General features: G+C 51.7%; 7 protein-coding genes across 10 annotated transcripts; 2 read left to right on the top strand and 5 right to left on the bottom strand.

The window, feature by feature from the left end:
- Nucleotides 1-186: 186 nt before the first annotated feature.
- PV10_05308 (uncharacterized protein) lies at nt 187-5312 on the top strand. Its single transcript, XM_016369960.1, has 2 exons — nt 187-4366; nt 4417-5312. The coding sequence occupies exons 1-2, from the start codon at nt 1362-1364 to the stop codon at nt 4667-4669; spliced, it is 3258 nt and encodes a 1085-aa protein (XP_016222253.1). The 5' UTR covers nt 187-1361; the 3' UTR covers nt 4670-5312.
- Nucleotides 5313-5617: 305 nt separating this feature from the next.
- PV10_05307 (uncharacterized protein) lies at nt 5618-6865 on the top strand. Its single transcript, XM_016369959.1, has one exon. It carries the CDS (start codon nt 5718-5720, stop codon nt 6648-6650), a length of 933 nt encoding a protein of 310 aa, XP_016222252.1. The 5' UTR covers nt 5618-5717; the 3' UTR covers nt 6651-6865.
- PV10_05306 (uncharacterized protein) lies at nt 6073-8423 on the bottom strand. Its single transcript, XM_016369958.1, has 3 exons — nt 8053-8423; nt 6893-7952; nt 6073-6840 (listed from the first exon to the last, which is right to left on the bottom strand). The coding sequence occupies exons 1-3, from the start codon at nt 8104-8106 to the stop codon at nt 6809-6811; spliced, it is 1146 nt and encodes a 381-aa protein (XP_016222251.1). The 5' UTR covers nt 8107-8423; the 3' UTR covers nt 6073-6808.
- Nucleotides 8424-9144: 721 nt separating this feature from the next.
- PV10_05305 lies at nt 9145-12363 on the bottom strand. 4 transcript variants are annotated; one of them, XM_016369955.1, is made up of 5 exons: nt 11946-12363; nt 11700-11889; nt 11084-11645; nt 10513-11025; nt 9145-10438 (listed from the first exon to the last, which is right to left on the bottom strand). In XM_016369955.1, the coding sequence occupies exons 2-5, from the start codon at nt 11764-11766 to the stop codon at nt 9757-9759; spliced, it is 1824 nt and encodes a 607-aa protein (XP_016222248.1). In that variant the 5' UTR covers nt 11767-11889; nt 11946-12363; the 3' UTR covers nt 9145-9756. The 4 variants fall into 4 exon arrangements, with proteins under 4 accessions (XP_016222248.1, XP_016222247.1, XP_016222249.1 ...); XM_016369954.1 differs by having other exon boundaries at nt 11700-12363; XM_016369956.1 differs by having other exon boundaries at nt 11084-12363.
- A 1067-nt stretch (nt 12364-13430) lies between these two features.
- PV10_05304 (5-methyltetrahydropteroyltriglutamate-homocysteine S-methyltransferase) lies at nt 13431-16518 on the bottom strand. The gene is made up of 3 exons (XM_016369953.1): nt 16286-16518; nt 15880-16219; nt 13431-15824 (listed from the first exon to the last, which is right to left on the bottom strand). The coding sequence occupies exons 1-3, from the start codon at nt 16294-16296 to the stop codon at nt 13851-13853; spliced, it is 2325 nt and encodes a 774-aa protein (XP_016222246.1). The 5' UTR covers nt 16297-16518; the 3' UTR covers nt 13431-13850.
- Nucleotides 16519-16981: 463 nt separating this feature from the next.
- PV10_05303 (uncharacterized protein) lies at nt 16982-17818 on the bottom strand (the record flags this gene model as incomplete). The annotated part of the gene is made up of 1 exon (XM_016369952.1): nt 16982-17818. Exon 1 carries the CDS (start codon nt 17774-17776, stop codon nt 16982-16984), a length of 795 nt encoding a protein of 264 aa, XP_016222245.1. The 5' UTR covers nt 17777-17818.
- A 395-nt stretch (nt 17819-18213) lies between these two features.
- Nucleotides 18214-19862, bottom strand: PV10_05302 (acetolactate synthase, small subunit). The gene is made up of 2 exons (XM_016369951.1): nt 18848-19862; nt 18214-18794 (listed from the first exon to the last, which is right to left on the bottom strand). The coding sequence occupies exons 1-2, from the start codon at nt 19726-19728 to the stop codon at nt 18617-18619; spliced, it is 1059 nt and encodes a 352-aa protein (XP_016222244.1). The 5' UTR covers nt 19729-19862; the 3' UTR covers nt 18214-18616.
- Between the last annotated feature and the right edge of the window lie 901 nt (nt 19863-20763).

Genomic DNA, 20763 nt, shown 5'->3' with positions numbered 1-20763 from the left:
CCATCCCATCCCAGCCCTGTTCTGCCCTGTCCTAAGTTACTCTACTCGTACAAGTTACAGGATTGGCAACTGTTCGCCGCCCAGACCCAGCTTATAGTACCAGCTCGACCCGACTTTTCCACCAGACCCTAGACTCGGACTCCATTCTCCATTGCTCCATTGTCCCTCCTACGGAGTACTCCTGGTCCCTCTTGTCCCCTAGCCCTCTAGCCCTCTAGCCCTCTAAGTTAGCCCTGGCTCTTCTCCGTCCTTACTCCGAATCTTCATTATTCCGACTCTTATCGACCCATTCGTATTCTCTTGTGCCTTTCGTGCCTCTCTCCCTCTCTCTCCCACTCTCCCACTCTCCCACTCTCCCCCGTCGCTGGCGATCGACATCACTTGTCTCCCACTACAGCCTCGGTGACTCCCTCGCCTCACAGTCCTTTGCCCACCGACGATCATCTCCTGAATTAGCCAACTTTGGGCACTCATATCTGCCTTTGATCTCCAGGTACCACCGTGGGCTGCGTCGCTTCCCCACCACCGCCTCTGGGTCAAATTCGACCTTGGCCGACTACAAACTCGACCCTCGTTCTCCAAAACACCTCGAATTTCTTGCTGCAAACAGACCCTCTCGATTTTATCTTAGCTTCAGTCTCAGACCAACTTGCTGCCCAAACCTCGTCCTGCATTCAAGCGCCAGATGCGCCTTGACTTTTAATTCTCTTCTTCTTCCTCTCCTTCTCTGTCATCGACGGCGTCGCATTCGAGCCCCGCGGGTTCTGAGTCGACGGCTTCACCGGCCTGGGCCTGTCTTTGACAACCTTCCTCATCTTCTGGAACCCTGGATCCAGCATCTACACCGCACTCGAGCTTCCTTCCACCACTTACTTAATAGGATTTTTGGGCGGTTGTTTGTTCTACCTAGTTGTCTACCTGGTTGTTTGTCTCGACTTGGACTCGTCGCAATCACCATCACTCGACCCTAGCAGCGGCATTCTCCCATCGTCCTCTTGAAATTCCAACCACCTGGGCCATCCGATTGGCACCCACTCAGCCTCTCAGTCCTGGTCATAATACTGCGTCCCAAGCAATCCGCCATCTCTGCGCCCACTCCGCCCTGCACCTCTCGCGCGACCACATTTTTGAACCGACCGCATTCAATTCTTCACCTCCCTCTCCCGGTCCTGGCCACACGTGAGTTGGCGACCCATCGACCTTCCACCGAACGTGTTGCGTCGCCATTTGCCATGACCGTGTTCTTTGCAAAGGCACCCTTCTCTCTGTACAGGTCATGCTTGATTCCCTCATCGGCGCTTTGGGAATAGAGACGGAAGTATTGGCTTTGATCTCGCGGTTTCGCTCCATCTGGGTCCGGTATGGAGAACATCAGTGACGTGGATGCAAAGCACGACCGGACCAACCATTACGACCATCCACCATTTAATCCTGTCCATCAGCTGCCACCAACCGAGACCTCGACGTTACACCAGTATCCTCCCCGCCCAGGTCCCACCATGCCACCTCCAGCCCAGGCGTGGAACCCCGCCCCATCGCCCTACGTTGAATCTCCCGACCCTCGGGTTCATCACCACGATATGGCGCATCAGCAGCATTATCCTCCACCACCACCGCCGCCACCGCCGCCGCCGCATCCTGCTTCACAGCCATATCAACCACCGCCAACCCGAGAGAGCCAGCCCTACCCTCCACCTCCCGAGCCCTACGGCAGACCAGGAAGTGTGTCAGGTCCTACTAGATCTCCCGCTGAGTCCCAACATCCTTCCTATCATTCTACTCCACATGAACCTTCCTATTATCCTCCAACGCCGGGCGACTATAGAGCGCGACATTCGTATCCTGGCCCTGACAGCCAGTCTAACGGGTCCCATCAGCCCCCGCTGCACGTCGTCACCGGGCATGATATGATGCAGGCTCAATCTCCCGCTCAGGCTCCTCCTTATGGCCATCCTCATTCTGCCGGGCCGCAACCTCAGTCTTCATACCCTTACTACGCCCATCCGGATTATGCTGCTGGCCAGCGGAGGAAGCCTGTGAGAGCGACACAGGCTTGCGACTCGTGTCGACAACGCAAGGCCAAATGCGACGAGGGAAGGCCCGTGTGCCAGCATTGCAAAGACAACAACCTCAAGTGCTTCTATCGTGATATTCCCCCTCAAAAGTCCGAGAAGCAAGCCCTCGCCATCACTGCCCAGCTTGAAGCCATCGCAGCGCAACTCGAAGCCAACAGCAACAACATCAAGATTTTGATGGATCTCCAAAATGCCCAGGGCAAAAAGATCGAGGAGCTTTGGCAAGAGAGACACAGGACCGTACAAGATCCGTCTTATGCGACCCACCAATCAACTCCCAACGAGCAGAAGGATATCTTCCCTGCGGAAAAGCCCACGCTGATGACCCAATCATCGCAGTCCAGCCTCCGTCGAGAAGGCACCTTGGACATGCCACAACCCGGTCCCTCACAACAGCCTTCCTCCGAACAGCCGTCCCGCACAGGCCACGCCTCTGGTCGAGCCACACACCATTCTAATCAAGGCGCCCCTCTCACCACCAGCGCTCCCAAGGCCAGGAGTGCCGAGCCTGAAATGTTTGAACTTTCCCTACCCGTTAAACATACCACAGCGGCGCAAAATCTGGTTCTCTGGCCATCCATCAGACGCTTGATCCCGGCAGGAATCACACCCTCGTACGTCAAGGATTCGGAAATTGAACGCGGCCTCCTCCGCCTGTACGGTTGTGGTGAAGGGGATGACAAAGGTGATGGCCGCGAAGCCGCCGCCAGTCCCGCCGGCAGTGCTTCCTCCGAAGGCCGACGACTGGACGACGATAGTGCAGGATCGCCTCATGGAGTCTGGGGCAATGGATCTTTGTATACACCAGCGGGGCTCAACCCAAGCTCGCACCACCCTGCCCGCGAGCATCCGGGAGGCATTAGTCCATTGGGTGGCTTGATGCTAGAAACAGATGCCATCGATCGCTATTTCCGAAGTTACATGGACAACATTCATATTCTACATCCCTTTCTGGAATCCAAGGTGCTGCGCGCCATGATTCACACCTTTAAGAAGACATATAGCTGGGATTATCGACCAACACAGACCATCATAGGCGCTGGGGTCAAGAGAAAGCGGGAGACGGACTCGCCAGGTGGACTAGAGGAGCAGAATGGTACAACACAGCAGCTGCGGGGACATGCGCGCCCTGGTCACCTCGCCAGTCCCCCGATCGAGCACAGTATTGGCAATGCCATTGTCTTGCTGGTAATTGCTCTCGGAAAAGTCACCAGTCACCGTGATCCCTTGCCTGGTGTGCCATCATCGAGCTTTCTCCGTACCTCAACGCCACACAGCGCCATGTACTCGGACTTGCCCATGGCTCCCACCTCAGCACCACCCTCGCCGTTCAACAACCAGATCCACCTGAATGGAGGTCATCAAATCCACATCTCGAGCCCGGCAAACCCACAAGGCAAGAACATCGACACCGTCCCGGGACTTGCGTACTTCACAAAGGCTGCAGACATTATCGGCGAGCAAACGGGCGGCACAGGCCTCGCCCACGTGCAGGCAAACCTGTTGGCCGGACTTTATATGGGACAGTTGGCTCGCATCGTCCCGAGCTACCACTACATTCACAACGCCTGCATAGCGGTCCAGGTCCTCATTGACTCTACAGAGTACGTCGAGGGCAACATGAACATGTCAACCCGCAACTTGATCAACTTTGCGTTTTGGTCGTGTCTACAGCTCGAAAGCGACATTGCGGCAGAAATGGATCTCCCACCTAGTGGCATCACCCGATACGAAAGTGCACAACACAAAGAAATGCCGACCGAATTCACGCTCGAGCGGGGCTTCAACAAGTCTGGCAATGGTGACCTCCTCCGATTCTATTCGTATCAGATCCAGTTGCGAGTGACCATCAACAGCATCCACTCTACCCTTTATCGGGTGTCCAAGAACCCGGAAACGAGGTCGAGTGACACGATGATGTCCATCCTTGACGAGAATCTCGAGAATTGGCGGGACATGTTGAATGATTGGAACTGGAGCGATGATGACCACGAGAGCCCCGATATCAACGTGGCCCGAATCCGCGGCAAGTATTATGGAGCCAAATACATCATCTGGCGGCCAGCCCTGCATCATGCACTTTTGCAGGTGGGCGAAGGCTCTGTCAAGGGTTCGCGATCTGAGTCACCGAGCGACTATGAGGTGTCGTTGGGAAAGACGGTGCCATATCTGAGTGAAGCGCAGCTCCGAGGGGCCAAGATCTGCGTGAATGCAGCCGTGCGCAGCACCACCTGCTTCGATAAAGTGCCTCGGCGATGGATTGTGACCAACATTTTTGGCACGGCGCACGCGTGAGTATTACAGACAGGATGACTGAGGAGTCGGCTAACTTGTGGTGTAGGCAATTCGGCAATATGCTCGTCTTGTACGCGGCCTATACGGCGCCACATCCTGCATTGAGCTCTTTGATCGACCGGGACACGTTGTTGAGACTCCATAATCGCACTATTAGCATTTTGAAGGAGAACGAAGCGATCTCGCCCATCTTGGCCAAAGACCTCAAGATCCTCGAACATGTGCGAAATCGAGTATTTTCGTACATGACTTCGAATCCATCAGCCAGTCAATCATCCAGTTTTTCGAGCCGAGTCTGAGAAATCATTGAACAAAGAGAATAAGCCGCACAAGCTCAGGTCTGTGCGCACGAGACCAAGTCATTTAACGGCCATGTAGAATTTGTGTCGGGAGAAGAGGGCAGCATCCGGGGCGGTTGGGGTCATTTTTTTTGTTTATTTTCAGCATTACTTCTCAGACAAGTACATGGAGTTTACGAAGTTTCACGGCCGATTGGGTGGTTTACATTCTTGATTTTGCCCAAAGCAGCGCCCACCACGCGAGGATACCATTTGTTTCGGTTACAGGACTCGAGGTGGGGAGATGGACTTGCCTCGACGGTCCGCACCAGCGATAGAGGCCCTGATCGACGGCAGCTGGGATGCGTCATGTATCACCAGAAGAAAAGGAGCGTGCAATTCTAGATCACGGCAGAGGTTGAGGAATAGCCGAAGGAAAGTTGTCAGCCTGAGCAGAGTCGGGTGTGAGAGGGCGATGAGGAGGTGGACAAGGGCGATTGAATATGTGAGATGGTTGGTCTCTGGAGACATGGTTTGATTAATGGACAAAGTGTACAATACCAACCGCAGCAATGGCAAGTTTGTGAGAGAAGGACTACCTCTCTGTGTGCAAATAGAAACCAGCCAATAGTTGTCTAGTTTATGAAATGATTGATCAGTTGGCGGTCAGATATGTATAGTACCTAGGATAGACATCCTGGTCACTGTGAAATCTGTACAAGAAGAATTACCGAGTACTTGTAAGTTGTTAATAATTGTCGATGGTTTGAAGACGCGAAACGTGAACGCGCGTCAACAAGATCAGGTGACTTGGCGTTAGTCACGTGATATAAATCGAGGCGTGGACGCGGTCGCTCTTGCCTTGCTAGCAACGCCCGCCAACGAAAATGATGATGCGTCGTTATTGCCCACTTGGACCAAGGAAGTCGCCCTGACAGTCCAATAACACCCACTTCGCCCTCCTTTCCTCCTCTTTTCTTGTCTTTGCATCGCTCACATCTAATTCCAGAAAGCTCTCCCATGGCTATTGTGAGTGAAGAAGCCCTAGATCTGTATTGTCGTCATCGAGATGCCCTCTCATAACCCACAACTCCCTCCTCCGCCACAGCCCACCAGAGTCTTCTTTGATCCCTTCAACTCTTCATCCACTGGCCACCAACGCGCAGAGAACCGGTTGTCTGGCAGCACATCATGGCGTGAATCTCGCAACTACAAGCTCTCACATCAGTTTCGAGACTCGTCCGGCGCTGGAGGTTCAATGCACCTCTCTGATCTTGTCGGTGCGGGCAGTGAAAACTATGGCAAAGATGGCAGGAAGGACAACGGGGACTGGGAGAAGGGTGCACCTGGATTGAGGGAGGAAGGGTGGCAAGATATTCGGACACTGATGACTGGATGCCGCAAGAGAAGGGTCAACGATGACTGCGACAGTATGAAACGGGCAAAGAAGTTGGAAAAAGGTGACCAACACAACAGTCCCCACAACCTCCATCAGGCGCACAGCAAAGACTCCATCACATCGTTGAATAACAAACATGACTTGAAGGTAGCGACGACCACAATGACTTTGGACGACGACGACAAATTTCAACTCATAACAACTACACCTCCCATCCCACCACCACCACCACCACAGATCTTCCGAAACCTGACCTTCTATTTAAACGGTTCCACCGCCCCCTTGGTATCTGATCATAAGATCAAACAGCTATTTGTCCAGCACGGGGGCAACGCCTCTTTCGCCCTAGGTCGACGAACTGTTACCCATGTGATCTTGGGCAATACGTGTGGGGGCGGCCTGGCATCCGGAAAGCTCAACAAAGAGATCACCACTATTGGTGGTAAAGGGATCAAATACGTGACCGCCCAGTGGGTGTTGGACAGCGTCGCCAAGGGTATACGACAGCCAGAGGCGAGATATGCGCCCAAAGCGCTTGATGGCAGGATCGGTGGGAGTCGGCAGGGGAGTGTCAGAAACATGTTTGCACGCTCCGCCAAATGACCAAAACGCCTAATATAATTACGACCGTCACGATAATGACATATGCCTCGATTCGCACCAAAGAGCCTAACCAAGAGGCCAGACGAAAATACCTACCAACGAATAGACAAGCCAGAGTGTGCATCTGCACTATGCGAATAATTGTAATTCGGCAGAGTTTACTTGTTGTTGGTGCTGAGATTAGGCCATTCTGAAATGCTTGTCAGTTTCCACGGCTGGAACAACTTGAAAAAGAAACGTACCAAACTCGGTCCTGTCGGTGTTTCTTCGCGCGACTTGAACCTCGTCGCCAACTGCAATGTCAATTGCCTCCTTCCCCGGGCCGAGTTTGGCAAGGAATCCATATCTACCAAAGACAGGACTCCACTTCAAGCCGGGGTCGACCCTCCTGTCGCTGTTCAATTTTTTCAGGATCTTGCCGGCCTCTCCTTTGCCAACTTGACCCGTCTCGTAGTCGACGTTTAGGCTGTTACACCTGGCACAATTTTGCGTCAGGACAAACTTGGCGTTCTGTTCTCCAACAACAAGCTCAGCCCAGAAATCCTCCTCCCATTCTGCTTCAGCCCCTTCGACGATAATATTCGGTCGGAACTTGGAAATGTCGAGAAGCTCCCCTGTACCGTCCAGACGACGCTGGGCATTCTCCCAGCTTGTTGAGCTGATGACCAGGTATGGAGCCACATCGGCAAACGAGATGCCGTGGTCTTCACCCTCATACTGTTTGCCCATGACAGAAGTCAACAAAGAATTGGCGGTAGACGTGATACTCCCCAACCATGAGCCAGCAGGTTTTGCTTCTGCAGATGCAGAGCCAGTGCGCAAGCCATCTCGCTGTTGCCCAGCCACAGTCGGTGACACATTTCCCAAGACCTTGCGGGTGCTTGAACCAATATAAAGCAGTTTGACTTCGTGACCAAACCTCAAAGAAAACCAATCATTGACTTGTTTGCCCATATCGTAAGCCACAACAGGACTCGAATGCATCGTGATTTCAAATGGGGCCAAGACCTGCGTGTCTGGCGCAAGATCTATTTCGAGAGAATCACGGCCATCATCGATCTTGACCTCGGGACGGGCAAAAGCATAGTCCTTGGCGTAACTAACGAGCAACTTGGTCGGGGCCGCATTGTCATCGAACTGAGTAGTAAACAAACACATTTCGGTAAACATGGCAATGTGCATGTTTTGGTTCTTGGAGACGGAATACAGCATGAAATGTCGATCGTGGGGGAACCCCTTGTAGGTAGCGGACAGTGAGGGCAGCGAGATGCCACGAATAGATTTGATTGGGTACGTGTAGACCTAGGAAGAGATGGCGGCTTAGTTCAACCAAGTTGAAGTAGATGGTGTCGGGGACGAAGTTGCATATCAGATACCGATAAATGTCCAAGGACATACGTACCTCTTTGACCCGCATTTGGCCCCGCGATCCTCCTTTGCTATCGTCGCCAGTCATGATTTCCCCAAAAAAAAGGACGAACCCCGCGCCTCGTGTTGACGGGCGATTGAAAGGGATTGAAAGAGGTTCAACGACGGAGAGCGTTGATAGAAGAGTAAGACTGGGCACTGGTCAAGGGAGATAAGTGTGGTCTGTCGTCAGGTCGCGATTTTAGACGACTTCAGGAGGTGTGAATTCGTTACAGGTAGCTAGTATCTCCAGGAGTGAGCGATTGGGTCAGTAAAGACTGATTCAGAGAGGAGTTCAAGAAGTATCAAGTCCTAAGAACCTCCATTTGGAAATAATAGACGTTGCGGGATAGATTGGATAACGGGAGGGATTATTATTGGTCTTATTGGGATTTCTACCTGATATACCTAGGCACAGATGCTGGATATTTTTAAGCTTCAATGACTGTCGGACTTGGACGCCTTTCTGTCCTCACATTCTTTTGTCTCGGCAACCTTAGCCGTGAATGTGGAATTACAATAATCAAAGTTTAGGACCTGAAGTTGCAACCTCGGGTTATGGCGGCACTCATCATAAGGATGATGGAAGGAGCAACGCCACTAAGCGAGAGAGAGGGAAATATATGTATATATATTTATACAATCAATGTCATATAACGAGTGACCTTTTGATGTCATCCCTGCGCTGTCAGTACGAGCATGATCTGTCAATCTACGTATACCTGCAGAAACAATCTGATAACCAGGCCTCATTTTCAGGACTCGATGACTCGAGACACGAGACGTGTTTGTTGTTGGCAGGAACTGACCTTCTTATCTCCTTCCTAAAGTCTATACCAAATGTCCTTCGCCCCTGCGGGTATCTAGCCTAGGAAGAGCAGGAAGAGCCTCCTCCTCCTCATCCTCATCCTCATCCTCATCCTCTTTTCTCTCTCTTTTAGCTATTAGACAGATAATAATATTTGGTAATTCTCAGACTCTACCGATTTAATAACTCTTATAAAGATGTAATAAGCTCTCTAGGAATACAAGGCTTTACTTAAATTAGTACTACCCGGGAATAGTATTATATTTATTCTAATTAGGGGTTGTGTTGAGCAGGAGCTGAGCTCCTCATAAAATAATAATCAAATATTGAGCATCCCCTTCAGCCTTTGTCAGAGTATTATATGATAGATCGCTACAAATTACAACCGTGAACTCGACTCGCATCATCGATATTCTGATAGCCTCGCGGTTCTGTCAATCGACCCAAAAGTCCTAGGGGCATCAAGATGACTGTCGTCAGTCAATCTTGTCTTGGTTTTCTCAACCAATGTCCTTCAAAATCACTAGGAACACAGTCATTAGTCAAATTCATCCAACATGAGCCATTCCATCGTGTGTAATCGTCCAATGGTTACATCGCCCGTCATTGTTAAATGCCAACAGGGGGAATATATCTCTGAATACTCAAATCATCAACTTCGTGTCATGTTCGTCATTATTTCCATTGTGCCGTATGCCATGATAAATGTTCCTGCCCAGTCCTCCTCGAAATGCCCAAAGGGTGAAAAATATGCAGATCAACCAGTATGATTGGTCCTCTTGCTCAACAGCAATGATTTGATTGCGCCGATGCAGCCACAAAAGAGCAAGAATAGATTATAAGTCGTGTTCAAGGGTCGTCGTCCCGTTCAGTCGTCAACACCCAGCCAATCTAACTTTGGGATGACGGTCGGGGAATGAACTCGGGCTTTCTCAACTTGGAGACCAGAGGTGGCGGCGGCAAGTCGTCGTAGTCAGGGTACGGCGGTCGATGACCTTGAGACCCATTCAGACGACCATTCTGTGGACGCCCAAGAGGGTAAACAGGTTCGTTGATTGGAGTCTTGGGAGGTCGAGGAGGCGGCTCCGAAGGGTTGTATGGAGAGTTTGGAGGGGGCTGATACTGGTAGAGCAAGCGGTCCTCGTCACGCCGCCGGTACGGTAAGTCGCCTGAAACTCGTGATGAATTCGAGTCTCCCGAGACCACCGAATACTTGTCTTGTCCGGCCGAGGTCTGGTCAATGGGATACGGTGGATTTCCCGGGCTTCTGTGAGGGGGTAGTACTTGTGCCACGGGCGGCAAATGCATACTTTCTTCGACCGGTAGTTCGACAACCCCAGAAGGGACCGATGGAATGGGAGAGCCGTCGACCAAGACAGACTCGTCTCGATAGCCCCAGCTCGAGTCTCGGCTGTGAATGTTGGACATGCCTTGACGGCCTTGTCGACGCTTCAGAATTTCAATCTTTGCCATTCGAGTGGCCGAGTCTCGAAGAAGGTCTTGCACCTCGGGCTTTTGGAGATATTTGCGGGTATTGGTGGTGACGACAGACAAAGCTGCCCATTCATTGGTGCTGAATTTACCATGTTAGTACATACGAGGAAGAGGGTAAGCGGACAGGCATGCCCAGAGCAACAAAGCACTTACCCAACCTGATTCGCCAACCCGGTGTCGACGTTCAGCCGAAAGTAGTTTTCAATAGGCACGCCCCGCTTGGTGAGCTCAGTTTTGAGCATTTTCTGATGCTCTTTCTCACAGTCTTCAATCTTCTGGATTAGACGACGTCTCGCTTCGGCAAACATTCCGAGGCTTCCACCAAGGAAGCCTTCCCACCATTCACTCTCGGTGGTGGTGCTGCTCTCGGGGCGCTTGCCCGTTCCGACACTGACAAACACGCCAACTTCTCTTGCTGGCCATTCATTGTTGGCTTCCCCCAAGATTTGAACGGCAGGGTTGTATTTGCCGGCGCCCTCGTCGGTGAAGACGCTCTGGCCTATCTGGATGGGTTTGAATGCCAAACCAGTCGCACAGGTGGCTCGCCCGGCTTGCCAGATGGTGCAGTTGAATTCAGGCGCAGGTTCTTTGCGTGAGTCGTAGCTTCGCAGCAGAATGGAGCTTCCAGTGCGGGGGTTGGTCCCTTTGTACACGGCGGTTACAGCCCTGTCGCATATTAGACTTGCCAAGCAGTAGCATTCGTGGCTATTGCATGAACTCTTACGTCTTGGTCCTGGTCTCCCTTCCATCGTACAAAGTGGCATTGGAGTTACCAAAGCCAGGGAAGTTGGGAGCAACTAGAGAGTGTCGAGCTGGGGGGGTTGCGATAGATGTTGAACTCCTCATGGACATTGACCGTCGCACAGCCAAATCGCTGGTGGCGCTCACAGGGCTTGTCAGATCGTGGAAATCGCGGGCTCTCCCATCGTAGCCTTCGTCGTCGTAGACAGTGTGCTGGGCGACGCATTCTCGAATTGCTTCTTCGAGCTTGGAGGCTTTGAAGAGAGTATGTTTGTAAGGAATTCCGGCGAATGTTTTGTCTGTTTCAAAGACTCTTCTGGTCATTTTGACATAGACATCCATGCAAGTCTCGAGATCTAGACGCAGTCTGCCGAGCATTATGGCAATCAAGCCGCCCGTACCAGTACCACCTATCAGGTCGAAATAATCGCAGGGTTTTGGGGTGGCGTCTCGACTGGGAGGTTTGCCTTCGCTTTCGACATAGAGCCTGTGCATGAGTTCCTGGAGGATTAAAAGCATCGAGTAGCCACGAACTCCTCCGCCATCTGCGACTGTCAGTCAAGGGCCCTGGGGAAACTGGGGGGAATTGCATGACTTGCCCAATGAGAGAACTCGCAAGGGCGGGCCTCTTGTGGTGTCTTTGCGCCGCAGATCTCTGGATTCCATTGTGGACACGTCGATGCTGAATGAGGGAGAATGTGAGGAGTAAGGGAGGAGGCGCAGATTTCGAGGAAAATCACGGCAGGTCAGGAGCAGCTGCCTGAGTGCAAGGCGTCTGAGTGTTTTTGTCTGTGGGATGTCGAAATGAGAAGCTGGTCGTTGGAAAAAGAGAGCAGTTGGGGTACTTGTGGTTCTCGTTCAACCAAATTGCTCAAAGAGTTCGGAGGAGGGTCGATTTAGAGCGACAGCATGCTCGACAGTGGGAGAAACATGAATCAAAGTCAGGCGGAAAGAGGAGAATAGAAACGAAAGTCTGGGTCGAGAACGCAAGAACGATAGGCGGCGATTGTACGACTCCTCGTATGGCCGGGGTGGATGAGAATGATGGGAGTCTGACTGGTGGAGGCTGGGAAGCGACGAGGTTCGCAGGCTACATGTAGGCGGCGGCAATTGGGTATCTTGCAGAGCCCAGAGAGACCAAGGCAGAGCAGACTGGCCAAAGATGAGTGATTCGTTGCAAGCTGTTTGTGGAGAAGAACCAACTCGTGCCAACTGTAAGGTTCGCATACGTATGACGAAGGCTGATGGCGTCGAGGCTGGGCAAAAAAGTCCCAAGTGAGTGTTGGTAATGGTGAAGTGAAATAATGAGGCACTGAGGTGAGGTGAACCCCTCAAGCCCAAGGGCATCCCTAGTGGCCCGAGGCGCCCCTCGGCCCCTCCAACTGCGTCGCCGTTTAAAGTGGATTGGAAATGTCACAGATTTTGTCAGACTGACTCCGGCGTCTGCCAGTGGCCTTAATTGCCACCCCAAGAGTTTGCCTACGTGCCTACTTTTCAGTTAGACCGTGTCAGACTTGGGTGAGTATATTATTGTCTACGAGGTGTGTCATTTTGTTCCAGGGTGTTGTTTGGGGGCTTTTTCTCTACATACATACTGCAGGCACGACCTACATAATGTCGTGAAGGTCGGAAGGCACCTCGGGTTTCAGTAGTAGGGAGGAAGGTACCACCACTACTCCGTAGGTACTGAGGTTGGATCGTGGCTTCCTCATGTTTCCAGGCTAGCAATTGCCACAATTCGCCACTTCTGCCCACTCGAGTCAAGCCACAAGCACTACTTGGGACACTACTTACTCGTATCTTGTCATGCCTACCTTAGGTACTGAGGCAACAGGATACTATTCTTACACCCAGTCACGCCAGTCCTACTGAAGTCCACTAATCATGCGTCTCCAGAAGTACCTGCATCACATCTTGCGTCCGTTGCATGGTGTACAGTTGATCATCGCCCTAACCGATCATAACCCTTGGCCTCGCTTGGGAACGCCGAACCTGATCTCACCATTCACCGTCGCGACCGTCTCACTCGGTACTTCGTAGGTACTTTGACAGATACACCTCTCTAGTGACTAACCGCCTCCCCTCCTCACCTGTGGCGATACAAGTCACCACTTGATTTCGTCCTCTACCGCTTCTGGACTTGCCGTTTTGTTCCCCTACAATCTTGAGATATGCATGACCACTTCGAGACCGCCCTTTGCATGTATACCTGGTTGTGGCTGAGAGCTTCTTGCTACGTCATGTGTCCTTGGACCATGTGACCTACAAGTTGGTCTCAACACCAGCGATCACTAAAATGTCAATGTCACGTCTCACACAAGGGCTCGTCATATAGTAGACTTAAGATCATTCACATTGTGCAAAGCAATCGGTCTTCCGATCGCCTTATCGCTCTGAAAAACCAAGTCAGGGTCCCTAACGACCTAAATGGGACATGCAACTTGTTGAATCGTCACCAGCCAGGAGCCTCGAAGCACAACCCAGTACTCTAAATTCATCTCATCAACCCATGTCCTTTCCGCCCGAGCCTGTTGTCTAGGGCAAGCTTAAAACGCCGATGTTAAGATCGACTTTTGCCCGCCCTCGTACGATCGTGGTATCATGTTGAAAAAACACTTTTTGAACTTCTCGTCATTCATTCGTCCTGTTGCCTGGACGCCATGTCTCTAGCTTTGATCAGGTTGATTGATTCAAAGCCATGTTGCGGGCATCCGGTCCTTCCACCGATATGCCCCTTCACCGTGTCACCACTACTTTGTGTACTGAGCACGGAACGCCTTGGCTGCGTTGACCATGTTGGTGAGCGCTGCCTTGGTTTCCTTCCATTGTCGTGTCTTGAGCCCGCAGTCGGGGTCGATCCACAACTGTTCAGGCTTCAAGTACTGCAACATCTCCTGGATTCGGTCGTGGATTTCTTGCTGCGAAGGAACCCGCGGTGAGTGGATGTCGTAGACTCCGGGCCCGATGTGGCGTGGATATGCCTCATCCACAAACACCTTGAGCAACTTGGCGTCCGACTTGCTGTTTTCGATCGACAGCACATCGGCGTCGAGAGCTGCAATGGCATAGAAAAAGTCTTGAAACTCCGAGTAACAGAAGTGGCTGTGAATCTGGGTACCATCTTCGACACCCGCAGTTGCCAGACGGAAAGCATCAACCGCCCACTTGAGGTAGTCGGTTCGTTCCTTGCCCTTGCGAAGGGGGAGACCTTCACGGAGCGCGGGTTCGTCAACCTGAATCACATACACGCCGCCCTGCTCAAGGTCGACGACCTCGTCGCGGAGGGCGAGAGCCAGCTGTTGAGCCTGGACCGATTGATGCACGTCGTCGCGAGGGAATGACCATCTCAAACAGGTGATGGGCCCGGTGAGCATGCCCTTCATTGGCTTCTTGGAGATGGAGGCCGCGTACTTGGATTCCTTGACCGTCATTGGAGCAGGGCGAGAGATGTCTCCCACCACAATTGGAGGTCGCACGCATCGAGAGCCATATGACTGCACCCATCCATTGGTCGTGAATGCGTACCCATTCAGGCGTTCTCCAAAATATTGCACCATGTCATTTCGCTCGGGCTCACCATGCACAAAGACATCAAGACCCAATTCCTCCTGGATCTTGACAACATCCTGGATCTCCTTTTCAATGAACTTTTCGTATTCGGCTGCACTGATTTCGCCCTTGGTGAACTTGTTGCGCTGAATACGGATCTCCTTGGTCTGAGGGAAGGAGCCAATGGTCGTGGTAGGAAACAGGGGTAGATTGAGGCGCTTCTGTTGCGCAGCAATACGGACAGGGAACTCAGACTTGCGATTGTGTTGTTCAGGGGTGACGTTTTGTTGGCGCTCCTTGACAGCCTGGTCATTGGTGCGCTTGGACGAGGCGCGAGCTTGCTGCGACTTGGCATTAGCCTCGAGCGCCTCTCGAACTGAAGCAGGGCCTTCAGTAACAGCTTTGGCAATGGTGGCAATTTCAACAGTCTTCTCCGAGGCAAAGCTGAACCAGTCTGCGATTTCAGGGTCGAGGTTCTTCTCGCTCTTGAGAGTATGGGGTGTGTGAAGCAGGGAGCTGGAGCTAGCAACAATGACTCTGTCCTTGCCGAGTTTCTGCACGGCGGCCTCGACCTTCTCAATGGCCTTTTGGAAGTTGGTCTTCCAGATGTTGCGGCCATCGACGACACCGGCTGAAAGAATCTGATTGGGGCCGAGCGCGGCGAGGACGGTGTCGAGTTGCTCGGGGTTGCGGACGAGATCAATGTGGATGGCGTAGAGGCTCTTCAGGTTCTCCAGGACATCAATGTTGTGGACAATGTCTCCAAAATAGGTCGCAAGGACAATCTTGGGTGCGGAAGAGCCAAGGCTGCCCAGTTTCTCATAGGCGGGCTTGAAAGCTGCCTTGACTTTTTCAGGTAGATCGTACACAAGAATGGGCTCGTCGATTTGAACTGTTTCGGCACCTGCGTCCTTGAGTTGTTTGAGGAGGTCGGAGTACAATGGCAGGAGCTTGTCAAGAGCGTCGATGGGGTCGATGGATTGTCCACGATCAGGCTTGCCCAGGTGCAGGAAGGACACGGGTCCGAGAAGGACGGGGCGAGTGATAATGCCGGCTTCCTTGGCCTCGAGGAACTCCACCACTGGCTTGGGGTTGGAATCAAGCTTGAAAGACTGGTTATCTTGGAGGGTAGGCTTGACATAATGGTAGTTGGAGTCAAACCATTTGACCATTTCCTGGTGCGGTCAGTACGAGTTGGCTCATGGGATACTAGGATCACTGGGGACCTACCAAGGCAGGAACATCGACTGCAGGCTTGTCTCCGTCGGCAGGTCTCTGCAGACCTCGACCCATTGCAAAGTACTCATCAATGGGGTCGAGGTTATATTTTGTGTAACGTTCAGGCACGACACCAAAGAGCTGGATTTGGCTCAAGACTTGATCGTAGAAGGCAAAGTCATTGCTGGGGATGATGTCGATGCCGGCATCTTTCTGGATTTTCCAATGCTCAAGTCGAAGTCTTTTTCCTTCGTTCAAAAGCTCTTCCTTTGTGGTCTTTCCTGCCCAGTATGCTTCGGTTGCCTTCTTCAGCTCGCGGTTGGCACCCATGCGGGGGAAGCCCAAGACAGAACTGGAACGTAATTAGCCAAAATTTCTCACCATATGAATCAAAGAGGTGTGATGGGGGTTGACTCACGATTGCACCATTTTGGCGAATGGTTTGAAAAAAGTCTGGGGGATCCTAATAACGATGGGACTTCTGTTGATATTCTGAGAGAAGAGAGAGATCAACGAAGAAGTCGGGGAAGGAAAATTAAGGGATAGCGAGATGGGAAGAGAAGAAAGGAAATGTGAGGGCGGTGAGAAAAGTGTGGTGCAGTCAGGAAAGGGAAATTTTGCTGAGCTCCGACATTATTGCGTGAGCGGGAGCGGGAGGAGGAGGGGGAGGGATGTCTTTCGTGAACAGGCATGGCGGGCGGGCGAAAACGCGAAAATACGTGTTTCACAGGGCAATGGATGCTTGATAGGGTAGGTGGGGTGGTAAATCCGTCAGACAGAATGGGCCACACCCGCACATACCTTCTGCCACGCATTCTTTTTTAGACGGGACACGATGGATACCTAGGTAAGAAGGACACAAGTGTACTCGTACTGCACCTTCCCACGTACATACGAGTACTGGAACTATAGGAACAAAAAACCTTAACCGTAGGAAATTCTTTGCACTATAAGCATAGATACCTACTAGTGGTGCTAGCGTCTAAATAATTTACAGTGGGCTGTTGAGCCGAAAACGCAGCATTTTCGGGCGGACCATGCGAGTTATAGATGCTGACCATGTTGCTACTGCTCCATATTCCAATTGTATCTAGTAATATTTACCCAGCACAAATTATAAATTCAACCAAGGTATTACCCCTGCGCGGCCAGAGACAGCACGCTTACCGAACTTTTGCTCGTACCATTGACGGCCACTGACTGTTCGTGGGAGCATGGTGGCGAACTCCACAATAACAAACCAGAGTGCAGCGCTCTCATACCCCCAGCCCAAGCCCCATGAGCCTCCTAAGATGTAGAATCCAGTCCATTCCAGCCATTCAAAAGCGTAATGAGGGTACAAGATGTGTTTGAACATGCCTTGTGCCGGGGGAATGACATAGACCTTGTCATATGTAATGAGTGCCTTGCCTTCCGACTTTGCTTTGCGTTTCGCCGCCCCCCGCCTGAGGTCAAATAGTCTTGCATCTGCTCGAACATTGCCGACGAAGCCCGTGAAGAAGACAGCTAACCCAAAGACCGCGCCCATTGAGAAGATAGGAGTTTCTTTGAAGTCTATTGCGAGGCTGGTGTAGATAAGCCAACACGCGAGGTTACTGGAGTTGACGAACTGGAATGTTGCCATCATAGCAGAAACCAACGGATGAATTGGAGAGATGCTAGGTGCAAGATACAAAGGTGTGACCAATGCACGGTTGACGTAATGTAGCACATATAAGACTCCCATGATCTCCATCTGAAGAGAAAGACCTGTCCCAAGAAGACTGGAGTCTGCGGCCGGCTCAGGCTTCACTTTCGAGGGCAACACGTAAAGGATGAATAGGAGATTAACTGGACCGATCACTTCGGCAAAGGCCCAAGCATATCGTCCTGGTAAGTTCAGGCGGGATGTTGAGGAAGTCTTGCCCATTGCTTGACGATTGCCTAGAGGTGTCCATTGGAGGATAGATAGCTGCAAAGGAATCGTGTATTAGTGTTTGAAGTGAAAAATGCTATGTTTGAGGTAAAGCATAGGGCGACTGGACGCAACAGTCATATTGTAACATCAACGAAGGTAGTAGAAACATCTGCAAGGAACTGCCTATCAAACCTACTAGTAGAAAGCTCCGAAAGAGGTTGAACAGAAGTTGAAACGCCTGTGGGGATGGAGGGAAGAACTCGGTTGGAGGGATAATGGCCGGCAAAAAAAACACCATGGCGTTAAGGGCTAGAACCAACAGGATTGTACAAGAGTTTGGTGGTAGAAGGTCCAAGTCTCTACAGTTGTGAGAGTGTGAAAGAGTGTGCACGGCAAAACTCTCAAGCCTCACGTGCGAAGTGAAGTGCGAACTCGTGATGAAATCCTCCAAAGCTTGTCACTAATTACATTATATACCTGATTGAACTGGGACTACTTACTTAGGCCCCGCACCACCGTCTGGCCACCCTACGGACAACATATACTGTATAGTTGCTTCCAACATAACGTGACACGACCGTTGATAGAGGGACACTCAAGTCAACACAGTTATTCTCAGATCTATGTTTCGAGAGAAATTAATCGAGAATGTGGTTGCCTCCAAACTCGATCCGTGGCATTGTACGTATAAACAGGCAACGGAGAACTTGAGATGTAGCAGTCATCCGTCCCCTTCAATTGTAGTCTCACGCCAGAATAAAATATCCAAAGGTTGCCCCTCCTATCTACGCCACAGCCCACGGCCACAGCTTGACCATGTGCCTTGCACCATGCCAAGATTCGAAATCGTTTCTAGCCAGGAGGAAGAGTGCTTGCATCGACCACTTCATCAGCATCACGCTGGAGTTCTTCATTAGGCCCATAGAGAGGGGACCTGGGGAGTGCCATCAAGCCGGTACGGGCAGATTCCAGGATTCCAAAGGGGGCGATGAGTTTCATGAAAGAATCGATTCTGCTGGGTTTGGCCGACCTAAGCACATGTCAGTCTCAGGGAACCACCACTGTATAGAGTCGAATACTTACACCTCGACAATGCAATTGTTGGTGCTGATATCGAGGACCTTGCCACCAAATTGATGAGTCAGGTGAGTGATGGCCTCGAGATGCTCGTGTTTGTGGCGCAAAGCCTGGCTGGCAGCGAGACGGCTGGGATGGTAGCTTCCACCCTGGCCAAGCAACTCCTTTGCGCGCTGTAGGAGGGAGGAGTCCTCCGAACTGCGATTCTCTTCCAGCTCTTGCAGTCTGCGGTCGGCATTCTCTTCGATACTGCCAAGTTCACCGGAGCCATGCTCACTTTCCGGACTGGTCATCTCTCTATGATGCTCCATTAGCTCCTCGTACACCTCAGGTCCAAGAATGGAGACTTTTGCCAGCAACAGTTCGCGTTGCACCAAGGCGGCAGATGTGTAGTCGAGCACGGCCCAGACGGGAACCAAATCTTCGAGTTGTCTTCGGGCTTGTTCAACAACGCCGTCCTGGCCTTGTAGAACAATGGTCATCCGTGATAGATCCGAGACCTCGGTATTGCAAACAACCAAGGAATCAATGTTGAAACCGCGAGCGGCAAGGATACCGGAAACACGTGAGAGAACACCAGGCTCGTTCTGGACCAAGCAGTTGAGAATATGCTTCTTGGGGGGAGCTTGAGAGGGGACGGGAGTTTCGTAAAGGATCGAGGAGACAGCGGCGGCAGCGCCATACTGAGGCGAAGTATCCGTGACTGGAAGAGGAAGGGGGGAACGTCGATGAAGGGCCTTGTATGCGAGGGCCGAGGTGGAATTGGTGGTTTTGGTGCGACGAGTGGCAGGGATGATGCTGTCGAGGAGGGAACCAGCTGCTTGCGGTCGTGTCGAGAGCACACGAGTGCGCGAGGAAAGGGACCACATGGAGCGTCGACCAGCCATGGTGGCGGCTAGAAGCTGTTGAGATGCCGGTGCAACGAGGGTTATGGGATCATGAAATGTTGACCAAAAGTCCTAGAATCGCATCGTGAGTCACCAAAAAAGTCCCACACTTGTGTGGTGGACGAGGATAAATTTTGGGTCTGAGCGAGAGGCGGGAAGCGAGCAAGAGGATGGAAAATGAGTTGGGGGACATGAATGCCAAGACTGCAACTGGGGTAGAGCCGAGGAAGACTAGTGTCTACTAAAAGGGTGCAAATGCAGCTCTACTCCGTACTACTGAGAGGACCGAGTGGCCCGAGTGCTACTTAAAAGACCTCTGACTCGGTACACCTACCCTACTAAAGCAGCCTCTAACTCCCCCGTGCGCCCCTCGGCCCACGACACCTAAACCCTGGTACCTATATAATGTATCTACTACACATGAAAAATAAAGATCACCAGATTCTAGAAAGGATGCGTCTTCGTGATATTAACGTATACTCCGTATGCTGGCGTGGAATGATGATGAGTAAATGACGATGATTGAATCTATAAGAGAGAGATAATGAGATACCCACACCCCTGGGCTGAGTGAGCGCTAAACTATAGACTTAGTACTGCAAAAATGGCTCTGGGCCCTCGGGCGCCCTTGCCATATGCGGCACTATCACCACTTTCCATGACATGTGCCCTCATCCGGTTGCTCCTTCCTCCGTATCTCATGAGTTGTTGCCTCCTTCATCCATTATGACCACCCTGATGACGAGGCTCTGACAGACGAGGCTGAGACCGCCCAGGGTAACTAGGTACCTATGTACCTGGTACCTCATCTCAAACTTCGAGAACGCCTCGGTACCTCACCGTTCCATCTCTCAACTTCGACAGCGCTAGCTCAACTCCCTCCTTCGTCATTGGATATTTTTCAATAGTAGGCCTGATGTTATGTTTTGCAGCAAATCTCAACATTTCCTTCAGAGATTGCGAGTGTGCTCCCGCCGACCCGATCACCTGATATCCACCTACTACAAGCGGCAGTGCTGGCACAGGAATCGCCTC

The sequence above is a fragment of the Exophiala mesophila genome, assembly GCF_000836275.1.
Source record: "Exophiala mesophila strain CBS 40295 unplaced genomic scaffold supercont1.4, whole genome shotgun sequence".
Lineage (NCBI taxonomy): Eukaryota > Fungi > Ascomycota > Eurotiomycetes > Chaetothyriales > Herpotrichiellaceae > Exophiala > Exophiala mesophila.
The sequence above is the reverse complement of the archived record's forward strand: the minus strand, read 5'-3'. Positions and strand labels throughout refer to the sequence as shown.